Source organism: Anomaloglossus baeobatrachus, chromosome 7 (assembly GCF_048569485.1).
Source record: "Anomaloglossus baeobatrachus isolate aAnoBae1 chromosome 7, aAnoBae1.hap1, whole genome shotgun sequence".
Classification (NCBI taxonomy): domain Eukaryota; kingdom Metazoa; phylum Chordata; class Amphibia; order Anura; family Aromobatidae; genus Anomaloglossus; species Anomaloglossus baeobatrachus.
Window position 1 is genome coordinate 174,591,873 of NC_134359.1, and position 23,627 is coordinate 174,615,499.

The 23,627-nt window shown below is 46.3% G+C and overlaps 1 protein-coding gene across 6 annotated transcripts in view; it reads left to right on the forward strand.

The window, feature by feature from the left end:
• The window catches only part of PGAP1 (post-GPI attachment to proteins inositol deacylase 1), a 1,652,111-nt gene that overhangs the window by 1,201,770 nt on the left and 426,714 nt on the right, over positions 1-23,627 (forward strand). For 5 of the 6 annotated variants that reach the window (XM_075317804.1, XM_075317801.1, XM_075317803.1 and 2 more), the window contains one exon: positions 5,086-5,283. The exons of the other annotated variant lie outside the window; for it this stretch is intronic. In XM_075317804.1, the coding sequence (XP_075173919.1) occupies positions 5,086-5,283 (198 nt within the window). The remainder of the gene's footprint in view (positions 1-5,085; positions 5,284-23,627) is intronic. 6 annotated transcript variants of the gene reach the window in all.

Here is a 23,627-nt window from a genome sequence, read left to right on the forward strand (position 1 = left end):
TCCCCCACACAAGCTGCCCCTCTGTATACTATCCCCCACACAAGCTGCCCCTCTGTTTACTATCTCACACACACACACACACACACACACACACACACATACACACACACACACACACACACACTCTCACACACACACACACACACACACACACACACACACACACACACACACACACACACACACACTGCTCGTCCTGGCATATACAGGTACATCTCTATAAACTAGAATATCATAAAAAAGTTGAATTTATTTGAGTAATTTGAAACAAAAAGTGAAACACATATATTGTATAGAGTCATTACACACAGTGATCTGTTTCAAGTGTTTATCTTTGTTAATGATTATGGCTTACAGATGATATTCTAATTTACTGAGATGCACCAGTATGTCCCCATTCTGGGCCCTTCCTGGTATGTATGTCCCCCTTCCGGTATATATATCCGCCTCCTGGGCCTATTCTGGTTTTTGTCCCCTTCCTAGCACATATGTTCTCCTCCTGGTATGTATGTCCCCTCCCTGGGATGCTCCTGGTATATATGTCTTCATCCTGGTTTATTTGTCCCCATCCTGGAATATATGGCCCATCCTGGGGGCACCTAGGTATATATATAGCCCCCTCCTTGGCACATTCTGGTATATGTACTTATCCTGGTTTTTGTCCCCTTTCTGAGCCCCTCCTGGCATATTTGCCGCAAAAAGAAAGTAAAAAAAAAACCCAAACATTTTACAAACCCTCCTCACCAAGAGCAGCTGATCAGTGGGGGTCCTATTGCGCTCACATAAGAAGCAATTACAAGTGGAACCCAGGCCTAATGATGACACACGGTCAGTATCACAAATAAACATTTACATTCAGGTACCTTATAGATGATGTTGCCTCTGAATCGTTTCTTTCTATTTACCTTGTCCTGACGCCATGATGACTTTTCACATTCACATCTCGTCTCTGCAGATTTCCATCCTCTCCGGTCTTCTGCAGCACACCCCGACACAATGCCCCTAAAAATAGCAAAATGATTATAATACTCCTATTTAAAAAAAATCTGCACTACGCTGTGCCCCAGAATAAATAACGGCCCCTCACGGTATTCTGTGCACAAAATATGACCCCCCACACTGTCCCTCTCATGGTACATGCCCTCCACACTCCTTCTCTTTCCATACTGAGCATACTCTTCACACTGACCTTTACACTGTGTCCCCTTATACTGCCCAGTCTTTATACTGTGCCCACATCACACTCCCCCTCCTTGCTATGGCCTCACACTGTCCTCCCATTCTGCCCCCTCTCCATACCGCCCCCCTCCACTACCCAGTCTCTATTCTGTGCCCCCACACATTTTTCACATCCCTTACTGTTTCCTCACTACCTCCTGTGTGTCCATATACTTTTCCCCTCACTCCTCATCCTGCCCACTTGCTCCTCATACCATGTCACTCTTTATTCTGTGTCCTCAAAATTTCTTTATAGTTTGCTCCTCCTTTCTCTCCCCATACATCACCCCTCATCCTCTCTCTCCCCATACAGCACCCCTCATCCTCTCTCCCCCATGCATCACCCCTCATCCTCTCTCCCCATGCATCACCCCTCATCCTCTCTCCCCATGCATCACCCCTCATCCTCTCTCCCCATCCATCACCCCTCATCCTCTCTCCCCATGCATCACCCCTCATCCTCTCCTCCTACGCATAACCCCTCATGCTCTCCTCCCACGCATAACCCCTCATGCTCTCCTCGCACGCATCACCTCTCGTCCTCTCTCCCATGCATCATGCCTCATCCTCTCTCACTCCTATGCATCACCCCTCATCCCCTCTCTCCCCATACTGTGTCCAAAAAAATTTCTCCCTCCCCATCCTATCTTCCGACTATACTCTGTCCACAGATAGTATCGGGGAGAGAGGGTGGGGGAGGGAACTGTTTCCATAGATACCCCCCTCTCACCCCATGCTGTTCCTCTTCCGTGTCTTCAGCTCCACTGGAGCACTTATCAGCGTCCTCTGTCACCTCTGCACTGTAGCCCTGACTTCCGGGTCAGCAGTGTGATCAGCTGACATGATCACATGACAGCCGTCGCTCTGACCCGGAAGTCAGCGTCAGCGTGCACAGTTTCAATTGTCCTCGTGTCTGACAGATGCAAGGACAATTGAGCAGTGGGAGCCGCGCGCTGCAGATTCTATGAATGCGGCTGTCAGCGTGACAGCCGCGCTCAGAGAATCACTGGCTCCCACTACGGGGCCGCAAACGTAGCCCCCGAGCAGACTTTACACTGCCACCTCAGGCAGCCCGACAGCACCCCCCTGACAGTTGCGCCCGGGGTAGTTGCACTGCCAGCCCTCCCCTAGATACCGGGTATGCAGCTGCGATGCAAATTAGCCACGTGTATAGTGGCAAAAGCAACACTGCCTGGTCCTCTGCTGCGGCTGTGACTAGGGAGGGACCGGTGAAGAGGAATGGGGGCCCGTCCTGCCGGGAGCTTAATAAGCTAAGTAATTGTCCCTAGCTCAGCCGGGCGCCCCCTTTTCACCGGGCCCTCTACACCAGTCTCAGTAGTAATGCCCTGATGGCGGCCCTGGGTGGAGGACTCCTGCGGTTTTTTTAGGCCAAAAACGCTGCTCTTTGTAGTAACCACAAAGATGAAAATGCTGCATCTTTGTGGTCACCACAAGATAGAAACACTGCATCTTTGTGGTCAAAAAAAGATGCAGCGTGCGCACATAGCCTAAGTGCATGAAATAAGTAAAAGTATATTCTCAGTAACCCCTAAGGATAAAGTGCATAAATAGATAGTAATATAAGCACAGCTAACTATAGTATGTGGGCAAATAGGAGACACATAACAAAATGATGGAAAAAAAATATAATTAACTCACTATGAAGTAATGCTGATCTGTCCAGTCCTGTGGCCCCAATGCACATTTTGTATTCTACTTCCTTTTCCGTCTGGTGCCCATACCTGTGTTACTATAACCACTTTTACTATTTGTTTTTAAAGAAAAGATATGTTGAATAAAATGGAATATTTTAAGCCGTATACTTTTTGTCTATTTCGTTGTCGAACATTATGGGGTGTCTGGTAATACATGTAATGATCTACGTTGCACAATTTCAAATCCAAACATAGACCCATGCAGAAAAAAAAAAAGAAAAGAAGTCATTGAGACCAGTGGTTTGCTATGTCTTGAATTGTTGAGGCAACACTTGCAATTTAGCTCTATATGTTCATTTATTTTTTATATACAGTCAGGGCCAGAAATATTTGGACAGTGATACAAGTTTTGTTATTTTAGCTGTTTACAAAAACATGTTCAGAAATACAATTATATATATAATATGGGCTGAAAGTGCACACTCCCAGCTGCAATATGAGAGTTTTCACATCCAAATCGGAGAAAGGGTTTAGGAATCATAGCTCTGTAATGCATAGCCTCCTCTTTTTCAAGGGACCAAAAGTAATTGGACAAGGGACTTTAAGGGCTGCAATTAACTCTGAAGGCGTCTCCCTCGTTAACCTGTAATCAATGAAGTAGTTAAAAGGTCTGGGGTTGATTACAGGTGCGTGGTTTTGCATTTGGAAGCTGTTGCTGTGACCAGACAACATGCGGTCTAAGGAACTCTCAATTGAGGTGAAGCAGAACATCCTGAGGCTGAAAAAAAAGAAAAAATCCATCAGAGAGATAGCAGACATGCTTGGAGTAGCAAAATCAACAGCCGGGTACATTCTGAGAAAAAAGGAATTGACTGGTGAGCTTGGGAAATCAAAAAGGCCTGGGCATCCACGGATGACAACAGTGGTGGATGATCGCCGCATACTTTCTTTGGTGAAGAAGAACCCGTTCACAACATCAACTGAAGTCCAGAACACTCTCAGTGAAGTAGGTGTATCTGTCTCTAAGTCAACAGTAAAGAGAAGACTCCATGAAAGTAAATACAAAGGGTTCACATCTAGATGCAAACCATTCATCAATTCCAAAAATAGACAGGCCAGAGTTAAATTTGCTGAAAAACACCTCATGAAGCCAGCTCAGTTCTGGAAAAGTATTCCATGGACAGATGAGACAAAGATCAACCTGTACCAGAATGATGGGAAGAAAAAAGTTTGGAGAAGAAAGGGAACGGCACATGATCCAAGGCACACCACATCCTCTGTAAAACATGGTGGAGGCAACGTGATGGCATGGGCATGCATGGCTTTCAATGGCACTGGGTCACTTGTGTTTATTGATGACATAACAGCAGACAAGAGTAGCCGGATGAATTCTGAAGTGTACCGGGATTTACTTTCAGCCCAGATTCAGCCAAATGCCGCAAAGTTGATCGGACGGCGCTTCATAGTACAGATGGACAATGACCCCAAGCATACAGCCAAAGCTACCCAGGAGTTCATGAGTGCAAAAAAGTGGAACATTCTGCAATGGTCAAGTCAATCACCAGATCTTAACCCAATTGAGCATGCATTTCACTTGCTCAAATCCAGACTTAAGACGGAAAGACCCACAAACAAGCAAGACCTGAAGGCTGCGGCTGTAAAGGCCTGGCAAAGCATTAAGAAGGAGGAAACCCAGCGTTTGGTGATGTCCATGGGTTCCAGACTTAAGGCAGTGATTGCCTCCAAAGGATTCGCAACAAAATATTGAAAATAAAAATATTTTGTTTGGGTTTGGTTTATTTGTCCAATTACTTTTGACCTCCTAAAATGTGGAGTGTTTGTAAAGAAATGTGTACAATTCCTACAATTTCTATCAGATATTTTTGTTCAAACCTTCAAATTAAACGTTACAATCTGCACTTGAATTCTGTTGTAGAGGTTTCATTTCAAATCCAATGTGGTGGCATGCAGAGCCCAACTCACGAAAATTGTGTTACTGTCCAAATATATTTCTGGACCTAACTGTATATATATATATATATATATATATATATATATATATATATATATATATATATATATATATATATATATATATATACAGTATATATGTATATTATATACAAAAAGAAAAAAAAGAGAAAATGTTTGGAATATTTGCAAGGTGTTTGTCTCCAGTGTAAGTGCACTAATTGTTTTACAATTTATACAGTTATGACTATTTTAGAGATACCTGGCACAGCTTATTGCTTCCACATCTTGATTCATCTGAGTTACATTCTATGAACCTGCTGTTTCCACTCGGATCTTTATTCCTTTTCTTGCTTGGGACTGGAATAGCATATTGGGCTGGAATATTGTTCAAGTCAACAATTGGAATATTGTCATCCACATTGAACTATTTGAAAAGGTTTGATAAAAGTTTACTTGTTGTTTTTTCAAAATTTTATTTGTTCATTATTATTGTCATTAACACATCTTCTCTAATTCATATAGAGTGGAACCTTGGATTACGAGCATAATTGGTTTCGGGAGTGTGCTCTTAAACAAAGTTACTCTTATATCAAAGTGAATTGTCCCATAGAAAATCATTGAAACTCAGACAATTCGTTCCACAACTCGAAAATATTTACTGTATTTATACAAACTTAGTACAGTAATACAAACTAATGTACTGTATTCATATAAAATTATTACAGTACACTAATACAAAATACTGTACTATACAGTAAAAAGCATAAAGCAACTGCACATTAGCTTACAATAGAATTGTTGGTGTTCGAGAGGAACAGTACAAGTAATGTGCTGTACTGGTTAGCTGCAAGAGAGTACAATACTGTATCCACAAATGCAAATTGATAGAAATGCTATATAGTATATACTGTACTGTACAATGGTATACTGTATACAGTAAACATGAATAGGGTAGATATCCAGCAATCTGGTCCAAAATAGGTTAAAAATTAATTCTTTCTTTATTTCATGTTCAAGTTAAAAAAGAGCTCTCACCTGTATTCCTATGAATTCATGATGGAAATTTTTTTTTAACTTGAACATGAAATAAAGAAATAATTAATTTTTAACCTATTTTGGACCAGATTGCTGGATATCTACCCTATTCATGCTGCTGCTGAGGTCTGCCTACCTCTCTCTTTCCATGCACGGTCTGGATTTGATCTCGGGTACAGGTGAGCGGGGTCACCCCCTTTCTTTGTTTGTGTATACAGTAAACAGTACATATGGACAGAACGTTACCTCCAGAGCACGGTGAAAGGACAGAATCGGAAGTGTGCACATTGAGTATTTGCTCTTATTGCAAAGCATTGCTCTTAAACCAAGTTACACATTTTTAAAAAGCTTTGCTTGTCTTGCAAAACGCTCTCAAACCAAGTTACTCGTAATCCAAGGTTCAACTGTATTCTTATTTAAAGCAAACCTATCACTTGTGAGAAAAACAGAAAAGTGACAACAGATGAGATACAGGTAAAATATATCTTTGTACCGTGTTAGCCAGTGGAGATAAAAAATTGTTTAAAAGAACTGAAGTCCTCAGTGATTCATACCTTTTAATGGCTAACTGAAAATATGGTAATAATAGCAGCTTTCGAGACTACTCCGGTCTCTTCATCAGGCTCAATACAATATTATTCACCATCTTGAATTGATCCCATAAATGTAACAGGAAAGAAATGTCAACCCGACGCCTTTCCCCTCTATAAATATGAGGTTCATCAGGGGTTTGTCATATCAGAGTTAAAGTTGGTTTACAGTCCTAGATAGTATAAAAAAATACTCGTTGAATTTCCATATTCATACATTATTATTATTATTATTATTTATTATTATTATTATTATAGCGCCATTTATTCCAAGGCGCTTTACAAGTGAAAGAGGGTATACGTATAACAATCATTAACAGTACAAAACAGACTGGTATAGGAGGAGAGAGGACCCTGCCCGCGAGGGCTCAAAGTGTACAGGGAATGGGTGATGGTACAATAGGTGAGGTGAGTATCATTCATATGTATCCACTAAGTGTATAGCAGCAAAGTATATCTACTGAATGCAGTAACACGCCCAGCCCAAGGGCCGGGGGTACTCGGAACTGGGCCGGACTAGTCCGGGGACGTCAGTGCTGGCGTTGCTCGGCTCCATGACCCTGGCGGTGTCTATAAATAATTGAAGGGGATGATGATGGTGATGATGGGAGTTGTATTTGCTACTAAATAAAGTTTATGACGCCACTTGCGGTGTGCGGCTATGAGAGGGAGCTGCCGGTGCGTAGTCTCTCTCACTGCTGGGACTGATGGTGTGACGCAGCTAAGATGGTTCAGCTCTCCGCAAGCAGAGCTAGGCCCCAGGGAGGGTGATGGTGGTCGTAGTGCGGTGGCGCTGATGAATAGGGCGACGGCAAGTAAATAGACGACACAGGGGCTGCACTTCAAGTTGTTTACTCACTGATTGTCCTTTCTGCCCACGGGGTGCCGGTCTCCACCAAGATGGGCTCCAGGTGATCCCATACTCTTCGGAACCTGATGCCGGTAGTATTGTTACTGGTGGGCCCTTCCTCTATGTGCTCTGTTGTTGGTGGGTCCCCGTGGCTTGAAGCTACTTGGGGTCCCCTTCTTTTGTGTAAAAATTCCCAGTCCGTTCGCAGGCAGCGCAAACCTGTAGTGGGCTGTCTCTAAGTCTCATTTCCCAGGCTCTATGTGCTGCTGTGCCCCGGACACTGTGGTGGGTGAAGAAATGTGAAATCTTCACTCCCGGTAGATTTATTAGATGAGCTTGAAGCATGCCCTAACCTAGGGCTCTACACCCCAACTGCACCGGTCCCAGGGAGGAACTGACTCCGTATCCCACTGGCGACCGTAACTCCTATGTCCCACCAACGTCACTAGGTGTGTTTTTCTCTGGACCAAAGTCCCTCGCTGACTGACTACTCCAACTGTCACTAACAGTTCTTTGGCTCCTCTCACTTCCCGATGACTCCTCCTCCCTTACCCTGAGTCTTGGATCCAGTAGATCGGGAGTCCCTAAGTGCGGTGGCATCCTATAGACCAAACCGCTGTGGTGACCCCCTTTGTGACCCAACCCTGGTCCCAGTCCCCATTGGGGAGGGAAGTCTGCAATGTGTAGTTTGTGGTGTTGTGTGGAACCAGCACTGGTCACCTTGGAATCCGGCATAAGCACAGTACTTAAAATCAGGTGCAGTACCCTGTGGCGCCTGAAGCCTCAGGGGCGCCACATTAGCATAACAGATATACGTACCGTGTTTTTCCAAAAATAAGACACTGTCTTATATTTTTTTTGCCCCCCAAAAAAGCACTAGGGCTTATTTTTGGAGGAGGTCTTATTCTTGGAGAAACACGGTTGGGGGTAAGTTTACCCCCCAAAAAAGCAGACCCCCCCACTTCCCAGGAGACTCATACTCACCAGACCAGGATGCCTGCATGGTTCCAAGGTCCTCCTGTGATCTCCGGTGGGTGCTGCATGCCGTCCTACCCTGCTGCTAGCTGACACACACAGCAGATCGCAGGCACACACAGCAGATCACACACACACACACAGCAGATCGCAGATATACGCAGCAGATCACATACAGCAAATTGCGGGCACACACAGCAGATTGCAGGCACACACAGCCGATCACAGATACACACAGTCGATCACAGATACACACAGCCGATCACAGATACACACAGCCGATCGCAGATATACACAACAGATCACACACACAGCAGATCACAGGCACACACAGCCATCACAGATACACACATCCGATCGCAGGCACACACAGCTGATCACAGATACACACATCCGATCACAGGCACACATCCAATCGCAGGCACACACAGCCGATCACAGATACACACATCCGATCACAGGCACACACAGCCGATCACATATACACATAGCGGAACGCAGACACACACAGCCGATCGCAGAAAAACACAGCCGATTGCAGACACACACAGCAGATCACACACATACACACATCACATCCAACACTTACGGCAGCAGGGAATGACAGCAAGTCACGTGTCCGGCCGCAGGTCCTGTTTGTTGCGCTCCACCGCACTGCCTCTAAGGATTCTCCCGGCGAGAAGAGATTGGTGTCGCTGAATGAGGTGAGTGTGTATGCAATCTGATGTGTGTGCGATCCGATGTTTTTGTGTGTGTGCGATTTGATGTTTGCGTGTGATCCGATGTTTGTGTGTGCGATTTGATTATGTGTGCGATCTGACTGTGTGTGCGATCTGATGTTTGTGTGTGAGATCTGGTGTGTGTGTGAGATCTGATTATGTGTGTGTGTGTGTGTGTGATCTGATGTGTGTGATCACTGCAGGTCCTGCCGCTCAGTGTCGGGTGAGTAATTGCCGGGTGCCGCTGTCTATAATGCAGTGTCCTGCAGTATCTGTAACTTTTTTAGCTGCACGGACACTTCATTATTGATCCGCGACTAGGGCTTATTTTCGGGGGAGGGCTTATATTTAAGCCTTTCTCCGAAAATGCTGAAAATCCCTGCTAGGGCTTATTTTTGGGGGAGGTCTTATTTTTGGAAAAACACGGTAACAGAGGAATTATACAGAAGAAGAACTAGCATTATGTATACAATACCTATAATTTTTTCAGCAAAATATCTTGTAATCCGATAGTAAAGCGCTTTTCTTAGCTTAAATTGATGCATTCCATTCTGTCCATGTTGCGTCCTGCTTCCCTCCTATTGATGTATGGGGGAGTATGGTATGATTACTGTACCTTGTTTATGCAGCTGTCTGATCCCAGTGTTTATTATAGAAGTGAAAAGGCCCTTGGTATCTTATGTTGGAGACTGATTCTGCTAGATGTTGTTATATATACTGTATATGGCTCGTCCACTGTTCCAAAATACATATTAGTCTGTATAATTCCTCTGTGTTCTCCTAATTCCCATTTGCTCAGCTCATCAGTGGTCCATGGTTAGCCCTGCTCTGCCTGATTTTTTTATCCTGACTGAAGATTAATCCTTTCTCATACATAGCAGATAGAGGCTATATCAAGTAAGGGGTGCTTCACACACAGCGAGCTCGCTGCCGAGATCGCTGCTGAGTCACGCTTTTTGTGACGCAGCAGTGACCTCATTAGCGATCTCGCTGTGTGTGACACTGAGCAGCGATCTGGCCCCTGCTGCGAGATCGCTGCTCGTTACACACAGCCCTGGTTCGTTTTCTTCAAAGGCGCTCTCCCACTGTGACACACAGATCGCTGTGTGTGACAGCGAGAGAGCGACAAATGAAGCGAGCAGGGAGCAGGAGCCGGCGTCTGACAGCTGAGGTAAGCTTGTAACCAAGATAAACATCGGGTAACCAAGCTGGTTACCCGATATTTACCTTAGTTACCAGCCTCCGCAGCTCTCACGCTGCCTGTGCTGCCGGCTCCGGCTCTCTGCACATGTAGCTGCTGTACAAATCGGGTTAATTAACCCGATGTGTACAGCAGCTAAGAGAGCAAGGAGCCAGCGCTAAGCAGTGTGCGCGGCTCCCTCCTCTCTGCACATGTAGCTGCATTACACATCGGGTTAATTAACCCGATGTGTACTGTAGCTAGGAGAGCAAGGAGCCAGCGCTCAGTGTGCGCGGCTCCCTGCTCCCTGCACACACAGCTAAGCGGTGTGCGCTGGTAACTAATGTAAACATCGGGTAACCATACCCGATGTTTACCTTAGTTACCAGTCTCCGTAGCTTCCAGACGGCGGCTCCGTGCAAGCGCAGCGTCGCTTGCACGTCGCTGCTGGCTGGGGGCTGTTCACTGGTCGCTGGTGAGATCTGCCTGTTTGACAGCTCACCAGCGACCATGTAGCGATGCAGCAGCGATCCTGACCAGGTCAGATCGCTGGTCGGATCGCTGCTGCATCGCTAAGTGTGAAGGTACCCTAAGGCTCACTCATTTGGGTCCTTGTGTTTTATATGCACTTTGTAATTTAATTTATGGCCATTTTGTACTGTCACTGTCCCTCGTGTGAGGGCAGTCTCTCTTTTTTCCAATTACAATAAAGATAGTGATTTTATGAGTTTTTTGTCTTTTTCTGTGAACTGGTCTGGTACCAAATTAACTCTTATTGATATACGGTGACCTACTCAGATGAGTAGAGCCGCCAAAACAGCAGTGCACACTAATTATCCAAGTACTTGGCGACATCCAGAGATCAGCGCTGCCCCCGCACGTGACATCACTTGCGGGGTCAGCACTTGTCTCTAAACACCACTGGGGTACTCTGATCAGTGTGCTCTTCTCTGTAGGAGGCTCTTACTGATTTGAGTCGGCAGCACAGAGCATACTGTCTCTGTGCCAATCGCACAATGTCAGTGTACAGGGACCTGCCCAGCTCCTGAAATGAGCTTTGTTGATGAGATGACGCTTCATATCAGGGAGGAAGCATAGGCTGTGGTAGTGACCACAACCTTGTCCCCTCATGATGCTTTGATTGAGTATTCCAGTATACACTGGGATATGTTTTTAGCATATTCCTGAAGAATATTCCTCAAAGGCAGTAGCCTCTATTTCAATAATAATTTTGGCTTTGTGTGCTGAAAATTCCTTCAACTTCCATCAAAAAGGCTTCAAATAAGTTGACTCTGATAACCACACCAGATTCTTCTACAATTCTTATTGAAAACTAACATTAGTGGACTTCATGTTGTTGGAACCAGTGTCCTGTTGGAAGTTTCAATGATGTCCAAACTTAAGGATTTCTTGATAGTTAATTGCATTCACCTTTCCTTCTGTGCAGTGAAGAATTGCAGTGCCAGAGGAAGTAAAGGGTTCCCAGAGCATCACAAAGCCACTGCCATGTTTCACCGAGCTACACATTATGCTTCATTCTTCCTCCTAAAGACAACTACTGATCTGAAGGCCCATAAACTTCTATTTTATTTAATTTTATTCACTTAAGAGGATCCCAAAACTTCTCTACTTTATTTGTATGTTTTTATAATAGCGATGAGTGGTATTGAATTCTACTCGAATTTTGAGGATGCTTTTGCAATTGTCTTCTGCTTGAATTCAGCAAAATGGTGGCTACTGGGTGCCATTTTTCTGAACCATAATGGGTCATTCAAAGGTTATAAAAAATAAATAAATTGAAAATTGTTATAATTTTCTCAACACTGACCTCTCCGGCCCCTCCACTACTCACTGCCATCGGTCTTCAATGTAGCTTCAAATCCCCCTCCACTCGCCATAGAATCTTTGTGTCTCCCACACAATGTATGCCGATGACATGTTGTTAGAGCCTTCCTCGGCACTATGACTTTGAATTTGTGAACGCTCTATATAGCCCTAGGAGCTTTCAGTGCTTTTGATTTTTGTTTTTCTTATTTTTGTTTGTGCAAGACAATTATCTCTGCTCTTGACTAGCAATCAAATGTCAGTCAATAAATCCCTACCCAATCCAGATTTTTGATGTGTGGGAGAAAATAGTTTTTTTTCCAAAAAACAGTCCTTGATGGATGTGAATAATTCCAAAGCAGTTCATTTTAGAGGTTATCCAGGTTTTTCACAAAAGTCTGCATTTACTCTGAGTGTCTGCAGACTTGTGAATCTCACATTACATACCGCATGTGCTATCAGGATTCACTAGCGCTAGAAGCGGGTGGGCAAGTGACTGCAGTATGCATACTTACAGCTGTATTCCAATTATACTGTACATGCATGGCCATGCTTAATTCACTTGCATTGAGTGAGTTTGTGCACATCTTCTGAGAATGTGGCTAGGACTATGCATAATACATAATTGCTATCACATCACCACCCGCTACCAGCTGGGGCACTGGAGAATCCTGACAGCGCTTGTTGTCAGAGTTGTGAGGATTTACAAGTCTGCAGTCACGCTGACTTTTGTGCCAAGCCTGGGCAACCCCTTTAAGCAGTCCACATATTATGTCCAAAATGCAACAAAATGCAACAATTGTCCATTACTGATTACTGTTAACTGTGGCATCTTATACACAAGGAAATTACCATAATCCACTTATTACACAATTTAAAAATAGAGGGCTGCTGGCTAGTGATGAGTGAACTCATGGATGTTCAGGTTTGGAGGGTTCAGACGCACTTTAGTTTACAGTTCGGTCCTAAAACTTAACGCTGGACACTGAACCCCATACAAGTTAATGGAGACCTGAACTTCTGTGCTGTAAAATGGTTGTAGTAAGAGCTTAGGGAGCTGCAAAACAAGCAAAATGGGGATAAGAGCAGCACAACTGACCTGCAAAGAAATATGGAAAGGGAAATTTCTTAAATGGGTTCCATCACCATAACAATAACGGCTACATAGGAAGTAAATTAATCAACAAATTTAGAGACTGATTTCAAAGTTCTCCCACAGAGCAGAGCAAAAAATCTCAAAATTGCCCTTACAGAGCTTGTTGTTTTCAGAGTTAACCCAGACAGCCAAGAGTGCTGGAGTTCCCACACAGAGCAACAATTTAAAAAAAAAGGCTCCTACAGAGCCTGTTTTCACAGTTACCCCCCCCCCCCCCCCCCCGACAGAGCCTAAATTTCATCTCCAGTACCACACACTACAGCTGCTGCAGTTAGAAAGCTCGTAGTTGGATTAGGGATAGAGCTGGAGGTACGCCACCTAGCCTTGCTAGCCCCAAGCTTATCCACTTTGTCTTTAGGTGCCTCCCCGATGCTGTTGACTGAATGTGCCAAGGGCTCGAAATGTTAAGTTTTAAAAAAATATTGTTCACAGCTGAATACTACAGCTAGTTATAATAGAATAGAACGCTGTTTCCATTTTGTTCATTGTCGGTACTGGGGCCACGATCAAGAGGGAAAGCTGAAGTGAAGAAAATGGAACAAAATGTGTAAGATCCATCACTCACTACTTGCACACATATGGATGCATACTCTTCCACCATGTTGTTTAAACACTGCCTCCTGCTAATAAAGAGCTTATCAAATGGTGGTGCTGGATGTTGTGGCATGCACCAGAAGAAGGTGTTTCATTTAGGCATGTTGCTTGCACAGATCAACCACTTCCTCTCTCTGCAATAGCTCCCCTCTCCACCACCACCAGCAGCAGCACCATGGCCACATCCCCATTTGATGCTGTCCACATTCTTTTCACCCCCAAAAATAAAAAGTGCAGAATATTACATTGCCTGTGTACAGAGGGAGTGCTCATCAGATTACTACACTGCTTGTTTTCACAGTTCTCCCACAGAATCAAAATTCCAGCTCCCCTACCTTACACTATAGCTGTTGCAGTTAAAAAACTGGTTATTGGATTTTGGATCAAGCTGATGGTCCAGTACGAGGCTTGGAAGAGATCCCCCACAACAACAATTTTCAAAAAGGCCCTTAAGAACCTCTTTTCAGAGTTCACACAGATAGACAAGATTAGCAGAATTTCCCCACAGAACAACAATTTTCAAAAGTTGACCCACACAGCCAACATTGGCAGAGTTTACTAGAGCAACAATTTTCAAACAGGTCGTTACAGAGCCTGTATTCAGAGCTGACCCAGACAGCTAACATTGGCAGAGTATACCCACAGAGCAACAGTTTTCAATAAGTCCTTGATAGACCCTGTTTTGCAGTTGACCCACAGAGCACCCAGAACCCCTTTACAATAACATAGGGGAAAAAAATGAAGTGGGGGTGAACGTGGTGGTGTAGATGGAATAGGGGGATGAGGTAGCCAACATTATTTTTTTTCAACATTTTTCTTTGTTTCTTTGGGGGTGTGTGTAAGAAAATGACAAATTATGATAGAATAAAAAAAAGTCTTGAACCAGGAGGAGGAGGTCCAAGAGAAAGAGCAGAGGGTTGAGGTGGAAGAGGTGGCGGAGGATGTAGACAACTTTTTTTTTTATTTTAGTTTTCTTTTCTTCTTGGAATGCCCCAAAAACATTGTGAATGGCACATAGAGTATACTGATGGCTGGATGCGGCTAGTATAGTTGTTTAGTCAGCCACAGGTACAGACAAGTCCTGTGTGATACACGCCTGGTTCCTTTTAATGAATATTCAAACCGGAGAAGAGAAGGGGTTAATGCCGCGCATCAGCCAAATGAAGGTGTAGAGCTGTTGATGAATAAATATCTTTATTTCATAGGTCTACGCGTTTCGAGGTTGAAACTTCTTCCTCAGGACCAGGACAGGTTGATGTCCTGGTCCTGAGGAAGAGGCTTCAACCTCGAAATGCGTAGACTTCTGAAATAAAAAAAATATTTATTCATCAACATCTCTACACCTTCATTTCGCTGATGTGCAGCGTTAACCCCTTCTCTTCTCTGGTTTGAATGCTCATCCATGTGGGGCTGCGGCAGACGCCATTATCTCATGCTTGTCAGTGGTTGTGACTTTCACAACCTTATTAGGTGAGTGTATATTTCTTATATATACTACTCCTGTCATCTGGTGTTACCCTATCAGCACTTCTTTTTTCTAGCTTTATCCTTTTAAAGAATGTGAGCTTGCCCACCTTATCTGAGGACAGGAGGATATGACTGTATGTGATCACACCCCTTGCTGTGCTAAACACACGTTCCGACAGTACACTTGCTGCAGAGCAGGCCAGCACCTCCAAGGCATAAAGGACAAGCTCAGGCAATGTGTCAAATTTAGAGACCCCCAAGTTCAATGGGGCAGACACATCATTTAGGTAGATGTGTGGACATGTACTCTTCCACCATGTTGTTGAAACGCTGCCACCTGGTAATACGGACTGTATCACATGGTGGTGGCGTGCTGCTGATGAATTTTTTATCCACATTTCAGCCATGATAACCCTCCCTCCTAAGTTGGTGCCACTGGACCAGCTACGTTGGCCTTTTCCTCGTCCTCTGTCTTGTTCTTCCTCTAAGCCCCTGCTGTCAGGTGGTAATCACGTCAGTAGTGACTTTAACAGTGTGCACTTGTTTTCACGCATTTTTCGATCCCGCTTCAGTGACGGAAATAACAATGGTACATTGGCCTTGTAGCGTGGATCCAACAAGGTGGCTAACCAGTAATCAGCACTTTTCACAATCCTGTCAACTCTGTGGTCGTTGCACAGGTATTGCAGCATCTATTGGTTCCTGTGCCAGGCTGCTTAGAGGCAATAACAAGCTGTCCTTGGTTGAAGGTATGTGGGCTGGGTCCTGTGTATCCCCCAGCTACACTGTAGTAATGCCCCTGAACAAATTTGAGTGCCACGCTGCTGTGAAGACTGTTAACCTTCTCCTCATCATCCTCCAAAACCATCCCCTGATTGGAAACTTGTGTAGATGTTTGCTATCGGTACAGGAAACCACCCTTGGAACCCTGTGTGGATGACAGTCCTGTTAATAGTGTCAATTCCTCCTGTGCCACCATCTCATCCATCATGGCCTCAAGTGTTTTTTCAAACAGGCATACATGCGGGATAGTAATGCTGATGGAGTAATCAGCACTGACCATGTTGATTGAGTATTCAAACCAATGCAACATGGCATGCAGGTATTGCATGGAGAACCACTTGTTGGTGATGAAGTGATGTTCCGCAGAGCGTCTTACCTGTGCATGATGCAGCTGAAAATGCACTATTACCTGCTGCTGCTTGCACAGTCTCTTCAGCATATGCAAGGTGGAGTTCCACCTTCTTGGTACGTTGCATATGAGGCGATGAACAGGAAGACTGAAGTGACACTGCATCGCAGACTGGCAAACAGGAGCAGGATGAGAATGCCGAAAGTTCACAGAGAGTTGCCACACTTTCAGCAGTAGCTCTGACATATGTGGGTAATTTTTAAGGAAGCTCTGTACCACCAAATTCAGCTTATGCGCCAGAGCTCCTACAAGTTTTTGCCCATTATCGCACACCACCAGACTGGGCTTAAGGCAACAACCACTCATTTGTCTGTTGTTTGATCCCCGTCCAGAGCTCATGCGCGGTGTGAGATTTGCCCCTAGATAGATGAGTTTCAGAACAGCCTGCTGTCATTTCCCCGTGGTTGTGCTGAAGTTGATAATGTAGGTCTTAGGCGGGCTTTGCACACTACGACATCGCAGGTGCGATGTCGGTGGGGTCAAATTGAAAATGACGCACTTCCGGCATCGCATGCGACATCGTAGTGTGTAAAGGCTCGATGATACGATTAACGAGCGCAAAAGCGTCGTAATCGTATCATCGGTGCAGCATCGGCGTAATCCATGATTACGCTGACGTGACGGTCCGATGTTGTTCCTCGTTCCTGCGGCAGCACACATCGCTGTGTGTGAAGCCGCAGGAGCGAGGAACATCTCTTACCGGCGTCACTGCGGCTTCCGTAGGATATGCGGAAGGAAGGAGGTGGGCGGGATGTTTACATTCCGCTCATCTCCGCTCCTATTGGCCGCCTGCCGTGTGATGTCGCAGTGACGCCATACGACCCGCCCCCTTAATAAGGAGGCGGGTCGCCGGCCAGAGCGACGGTCGCAGGACAGGTGAGTCCATGTGAAGCTGCCGTAGCAATAATGTTCGCTACGGCAGTTATCACAAGGATATCGCAGCTGCGACGGGGGCGGGGACTATCGCGCTCGGCATCGGCCTGCGATGTCGCAGCGTGCAAAGTGCCCCTTACTCTAACCGGATGATCAGGTGGTGGAGGAAGTGGGGTAGAAGGAGGAGGTAACATGGACAAAGAAATGTCCAGCAATCCTTGGTGGTGGTAAGGTATGCTAGAATGCCTTCCGTCTCTGGTCTAGCCACCATTACATCTACTCAGTGGGCAGTTAGGGAGATACAGTATAAGGTCCATACCTGTGCATACTGGTCCACGTATCAGTGGTTATGTGGATCTTGCAACTGATAGCATTGTGCAGTGCATATCTGGTGTGGGACCGGGTCCACATGTGAGGCTGACAGACTCCCTTTCTGGGTGCTATACATACCACAGGTAGGTCCTTCAGGTGCCATTTTACCCACCACTATATGACATTTTTTTTTTTTTTTTTTTCCTTTGAGATTATTCTGGTGGTGTTACATACTGGTGTATTCAGGCCCTGATCTGGACCTTATCCCGTTGGTTACTGTTTAATGTATGGACATTCCATCACTCCACTAGCCCAGTGGGTATACTATTGATATCTTTTGGTTACTTATATGCCCCCCCTGGATATAGTAATACTACTTTCTTACCAGTTTTAGTTAAGGGGTAGTCTGTCTCCCTCCCTGGGACCTTTTTTCTCTCTCTGTCTTATCTAATTAGATTTTAACTATGTATGTCTAACTACTAACTGTCATCACATGTGATTTTTGATATTTGCACTTTTTGTAATAATAAAAACTGTATACTTTTTCACAACTGTGGTACAGTAGTTTTACTTAAAAAAAAAACCATGATAAATACCCCTTCTTGTTCACAAGTTTTTGTATGTATTCTATGGGGTCCATGTATATTACAACAAATATGAGGTCCGCTCTACTTGGTCTCTGTTTTTCTGATAGCATTGTGCAGTGCATACCTGGTGTGGTCCGCAACACGTGTGTGTGCTGGGCCCACCTGGAAAAGCAGTGGGGGGTGGAAACAACGTACAGTGGGACTGCCACCGACATCAATTCTTTTTAAAAATGTCAGTCTCCACCAGTCTGAATGACCACATTTCAAAAGCCAGGAATTTTGAAATGCCTTTGTTTCCACTCCAGGGCTCGTGGGTGGATAGGCGGGTATTTCCTCTTTCTTTCCCGGGTTTGGGGGATGGATAGCTGAACACTTTAAATGAACAGTGTGGAGAGGCTCAGTGACACTGCCAGTGGTGGTGGTGCTTGTTCATCCTCTCTTTCCAGGAAGGCAGATAGCTCTGTTGATTGTGAGTTGGAGGAAGAGACAGAGGCCGCAACAGAAGAGGGAGCAGGAGGAGCTTCTGATCTTCCCTGGTTTTCAAGTGTGTACTCCATGGCATCTAATACTTTGAATTCAGATGCCTCATCATGCTTGTGGTGCTCTGATACAGAGCATTTATGCTTCGCTTTAGGCCACAATAACAGAGCATGCAAACCACCTGTCTTTTGTCGTGAGCATATTGCATGAAAAAATGCAACGCCAAAGAGTTTCTTAGAACTGGCTTTGGTGTGCTCATTTCCTTGACGTGGTGAGTGGTAGTAGCCGACGTACTGGCTAGGGGATGACCGCTGTGCTTTTGAACCCTGCTCCATATTTCATTGTGCTTCTGGGGCAGCGTGACCACCTCCTCTTCCTCCTAACTGTGCATGTCACTGGGATGAACTTCGCTCCATGTAGGGGTCTAAGACATAATCATCCCCCACATTATCTTCCACCCACTCCTCACCCTGCCTTTTTTGCTCCTCTAAACCAGAGGTCCCCAACTGCCGGTCCGCGGACCAGGACCGGCGGGCCGTTGGGGGTTTTCAGCCGGTCCGCGGCGAAGCTGACAGCTAGCTCTGTGGCCCTGCGCCTGGTCAGAGCACGCTCAGTGTGGATTGATAATGTTCTCTGCTGTAGCCGTGACAGCTCGCACCTCCCAGCAAAGAACATTCTGCAGGATGGGGCGGGGCATTGGACGGGTCTTTGTGACGCAGCCCTCCACAGCACAGCATGGTACCTGTTGCACGGGACGAGGCGGGGCATCGGGCGGGTCTTAGTGACGAGGCCCTCCAGCACAGGATGGTATGTACTTGACGGGGTGGGGCGGCAGGCTCTCCTCACTGACTCGCCCCCGGCAGAACATGTTATGTGGGGCGTGCCGGGGCGGGGCAGCAGACTGGCCTCATTGACGCGGCTCCCGGTACCGGTGTTCAATGTGTAGCGCTGCTAAGCAGCAGTGCTGTATACACTGACGCTCAATGTACAGTGCTGCTACTTAGCAGCGCTGTACACCGAGGTCTTGCCAGCATCCTCCCCATACAGCGCTGTCTGGCGCATATAGCAGTGCTATAATGTAATTATATTATAAGTATGCACTAAGCTCCACCCCTCCATAACCCCGCCCCCATATGACCAAAGCTCCGCCCATGTCCCACTGGGCCATGGAAAACTGGTCTTGCTTAAAGCCGGTCCCTGGTGCAAAAAAGGTTGGGGACCTCTGCTCTAAACACTGAAAATAGCTAAATCAGTTAGCACCTGTGTTTCATCATCCTCAAAATTGTGCTGCTGACCGTGTACACTAGCCCTCCCATGTACTCCTCTTTCAACACAAGAAGTGGTTGGGCATCAGTACACTCAGTCTTTTTCACCTCTGGGGCAGGGCTAGGTGCATGGGCCATGGAACACAAGCCAGTGGAGTCATCAAAAAACAGAAATGACTGCTGCATAATTTGATGCTCACACTGCATGGCTGAATTGCAAGGGAGTGAGGTGGAATAAAGATGCCCATGGTCCTCAGATGCCAACTCTGTTCTTTCAGCAGGGCATTAAGTGGAAGACAATGCAAAGGAATTGGAGGCACTGTCCGACATCCAATCTAAAACCATGTTCCAACATGTTCTGGCCTCACCATTCATCCAGCGGTTCTCAGGCCTACGAAATGATGCGGAACATCCTTTGGCCTGCATCCACCAACGGAAGGTGTTTCATTTGGGCACGTAGTAGGCACAGATTTACCACGTCCTCTCCCTTCAGCAATTACACCACTAACACCAACAGCACCATGGCCACGTCCTTCTCCCCTATTTAATGCTTTCCTCATGGTTTTATAACCATAAAAAAATGCAAAGTAGATAAAAGGGTGCATTAGGGCTGTATGAATGAGGATAGATTCGACCAGTATGCACCAGGCTGTATTAGCACTGTATGCACCATGTTATAATAGAGCTGTTTGGACCAAGCGGTATTAGACCAGTATTGCACCAGGCTACATTACAGCTGTTTGCATCCGGTGTTATTAGTGCACTATTGCACCAGGTTATATTAGAGCTGTTTTCACCAGGTGGTAGTAGAGCAATATTGCACTAAGCTATATTAAAGCTGTTTGCACCATGTGGCATTAGAGCTGTCTGCACCAGGAGATATTAGAACAGTATTGCACCAGGCGTTATTACATCAGTTCTGCACCAGGCTATATTAGAGCTCATTGAAAAAAGTATAACCAGCTCATTTGAATCAGGGTCCTGCACAGTGGCATGACGCATCTATAAGGGATAAGCAGGTTACCATGTTAAACACCCCCCGTACCAGATTTACTTAAATAAAGACGATAACCACGACTTTATTGCAGGAATGGCCACAGCTTTTATTTTTCAACCGTATATATGTATACCAAACTCGTGGCTCAACCATGCCACCCATTGTTAAACATAACCTTATACATATATACCCCCTTAATAACCAAAACCACCGATAGATCCATCTGAGAGGGAAACCATCATTCTTAACCCCCCGGCCGTAACCTCCAACCGGCCCAGAGGACCACCTCGGCCGTGACCAACCGGCCCGAGGTGAGGGGTAATAACGTTCCATCGTTAATTACCCCCACCCAGAACCTGCAGGACCTCCGCCCACAAGTTCCCATCCAATCCGAAGCGACTCCCCTTGAGCGACTTCGTACCAACAAACCGACTGTCGGTACTCCCAACCTCTCAGACGGACCTATCACCCCGCCACAGACCGGCCAAGTGACACCTTACTTGGCCCGGGCCCTCCACACCCCCAGCGCTTGCTCCAGACCATCCCTCAATCCCAACATCCACAAATCTAAACCCACGTCCATCTCGCCTTAGATACTGTTCAGTGGACTCCTCCAGTTTTCTGTGCCGCACCACCAAACCACCATTCCGCGCCACAAACTTGCCAATTGCCCGGTTTAATTTGCTCCGAGCCCTGTTAATACGGTCCACCGACCAACCAAAACGCCACTGCGTCCGAGCTATGATATCCGACCAAACTATAACAATGCCCGGGAACGCCCTCTACAAATGTAACAGATCCAGCTTTATGTCCCTTTTTACTTCTCTCGCCGACCTCACTCCCAAATCATTCCCTCCCACATGTAAAATCAACACATCCGGGTCACGATCCATGCGGCTATAATAAGCCACCTCGGGGCACACTCTACCCCAGGTCATGCCCCGAATTCCAAGCCACTTTACTCGGGCTTCCGTCACCGCCACTCCGAGCTGTCGACCGTCGCGAAGAACATCCGCCCGCAACGCTCCCCAATACACATAGGAGTGCCCGAGGATCCACACAAGGTATGGACCTACAAAATACAAAAACCACGAATGAAAACAGCAACAGAACAAGAAAAATATCGCATACCAGAATCAAAAACGCCAACAAGGACTCCCCCACTTAGAAACGATCACCTGACCAAGTGAGGCCTTATGTACAAGCGAAACCTGGAAGACTCCCACCTCCCAATCCGCCGGATCCAATCCTCACTCAAACCCCACCTAGCGGCTTCCGTTGCCGCCCCAATCCGGAAGGCGTGAGACCCGTGCTCATTTGGCTCCTCCCCCACCCGTGCTAAAGCCATCTTCAGCACCGCAATGAATTGGTAACGCGATAAAGCAAATCCGTCCGTATGCCTAAGGAAACCGCCGGGGTAACCACCGCGCACCCTTAAAAACTCTGAAACCTGTACCACCGGGCATAACTGGTGCCCCGGTAATGCAAACAACACTACTAAGCGCCCCCGGCCCCTCTGATCCGTCTTTGAAAAATGAAGCCGACATTCCACCCTGTCCTCCCCCAGCATTACATCCTCCATCAGCAAACCACCCATCGCTTGCTTAGTCGGGCTGACCAATTCGCCAATGCGAAAGGTCCCAAAAACGCCAATACAAAAGCTACCGAAAACAACACCCACTCATAAGGAGACGAACACAACTCCCTTAAACACCCCACTAAACGAACCAACAATGGCAATGACACCGGCCACCTCATGTCACGCGACTGGGCCCCTTTACGAAAACCCTTCATTGCCTGCCGCACCAGAAAATCCTTAGTCGCATCCTGAACCCCTTGCATCTGAAACAAGAAGGCCAACGCCGCCAACTTGTAACCAATTACCGAAACGGACTGACCTGCCGAAAAGTCCCCACTAATTAACGTCAGGACCCCCAACACTCGGCCCCTGTAACCCGGCTCCATGAAGTCCCCACTTTCCAACTCGGCCCATTCCTTCCAAACCGCCTGATATCGGCACCAAGTAGCCTCGGCCACCGATCTCCTAATTCCTTCAAATGCTATACCGATGCCAGGCCCACACAGCCATTCCGGGCAGGGTTCTCCATCCGCGTCCGCTCCCGGCACCAGCCTCCTGAACCTGCAAAACTGAAACCGTGATAGCGCGTCAGCCACCTCGTTTTGAACCCCGGGCACATGCCGAGCAACCACGCAAATGTTTAACTCCAAGCAACGCAACACCAGATGCCTTAAATACCCCACAACCGGTGGGGATTTTGCCGACACCGCCATGTTGTCACAATGCATGCAAAACCCTTCTTCCGGAAAAAGCGGGGCCCCACAACTCCACCGCCACAATAATGGGAAACAGTTCCAGCAGCGCCAAATTCTTTACCAAACCTGTTTCCACCCAAAGCCGTGGCCACTTTCCCACACACCAGCACGTCTGAAAAATTGCTCCAAAACCTGTCGCGCCAGCCGCATCAGTATACAATTCCAGCTGGCTATTGGACAATGCCTCGCTCATCCAAAGAGTCCGACCGTTATACCGGTCCAAAAACTCCTCCCAAACCAACAAATCCCCCTTCATCACCTTGGTCACTCTGACAAAGTGATTTGGAGCTTTCACCCCCGCGGTTGCGCTCGCCAGTCTCCTATTAAATATCCGCCCCATCGGCATAATG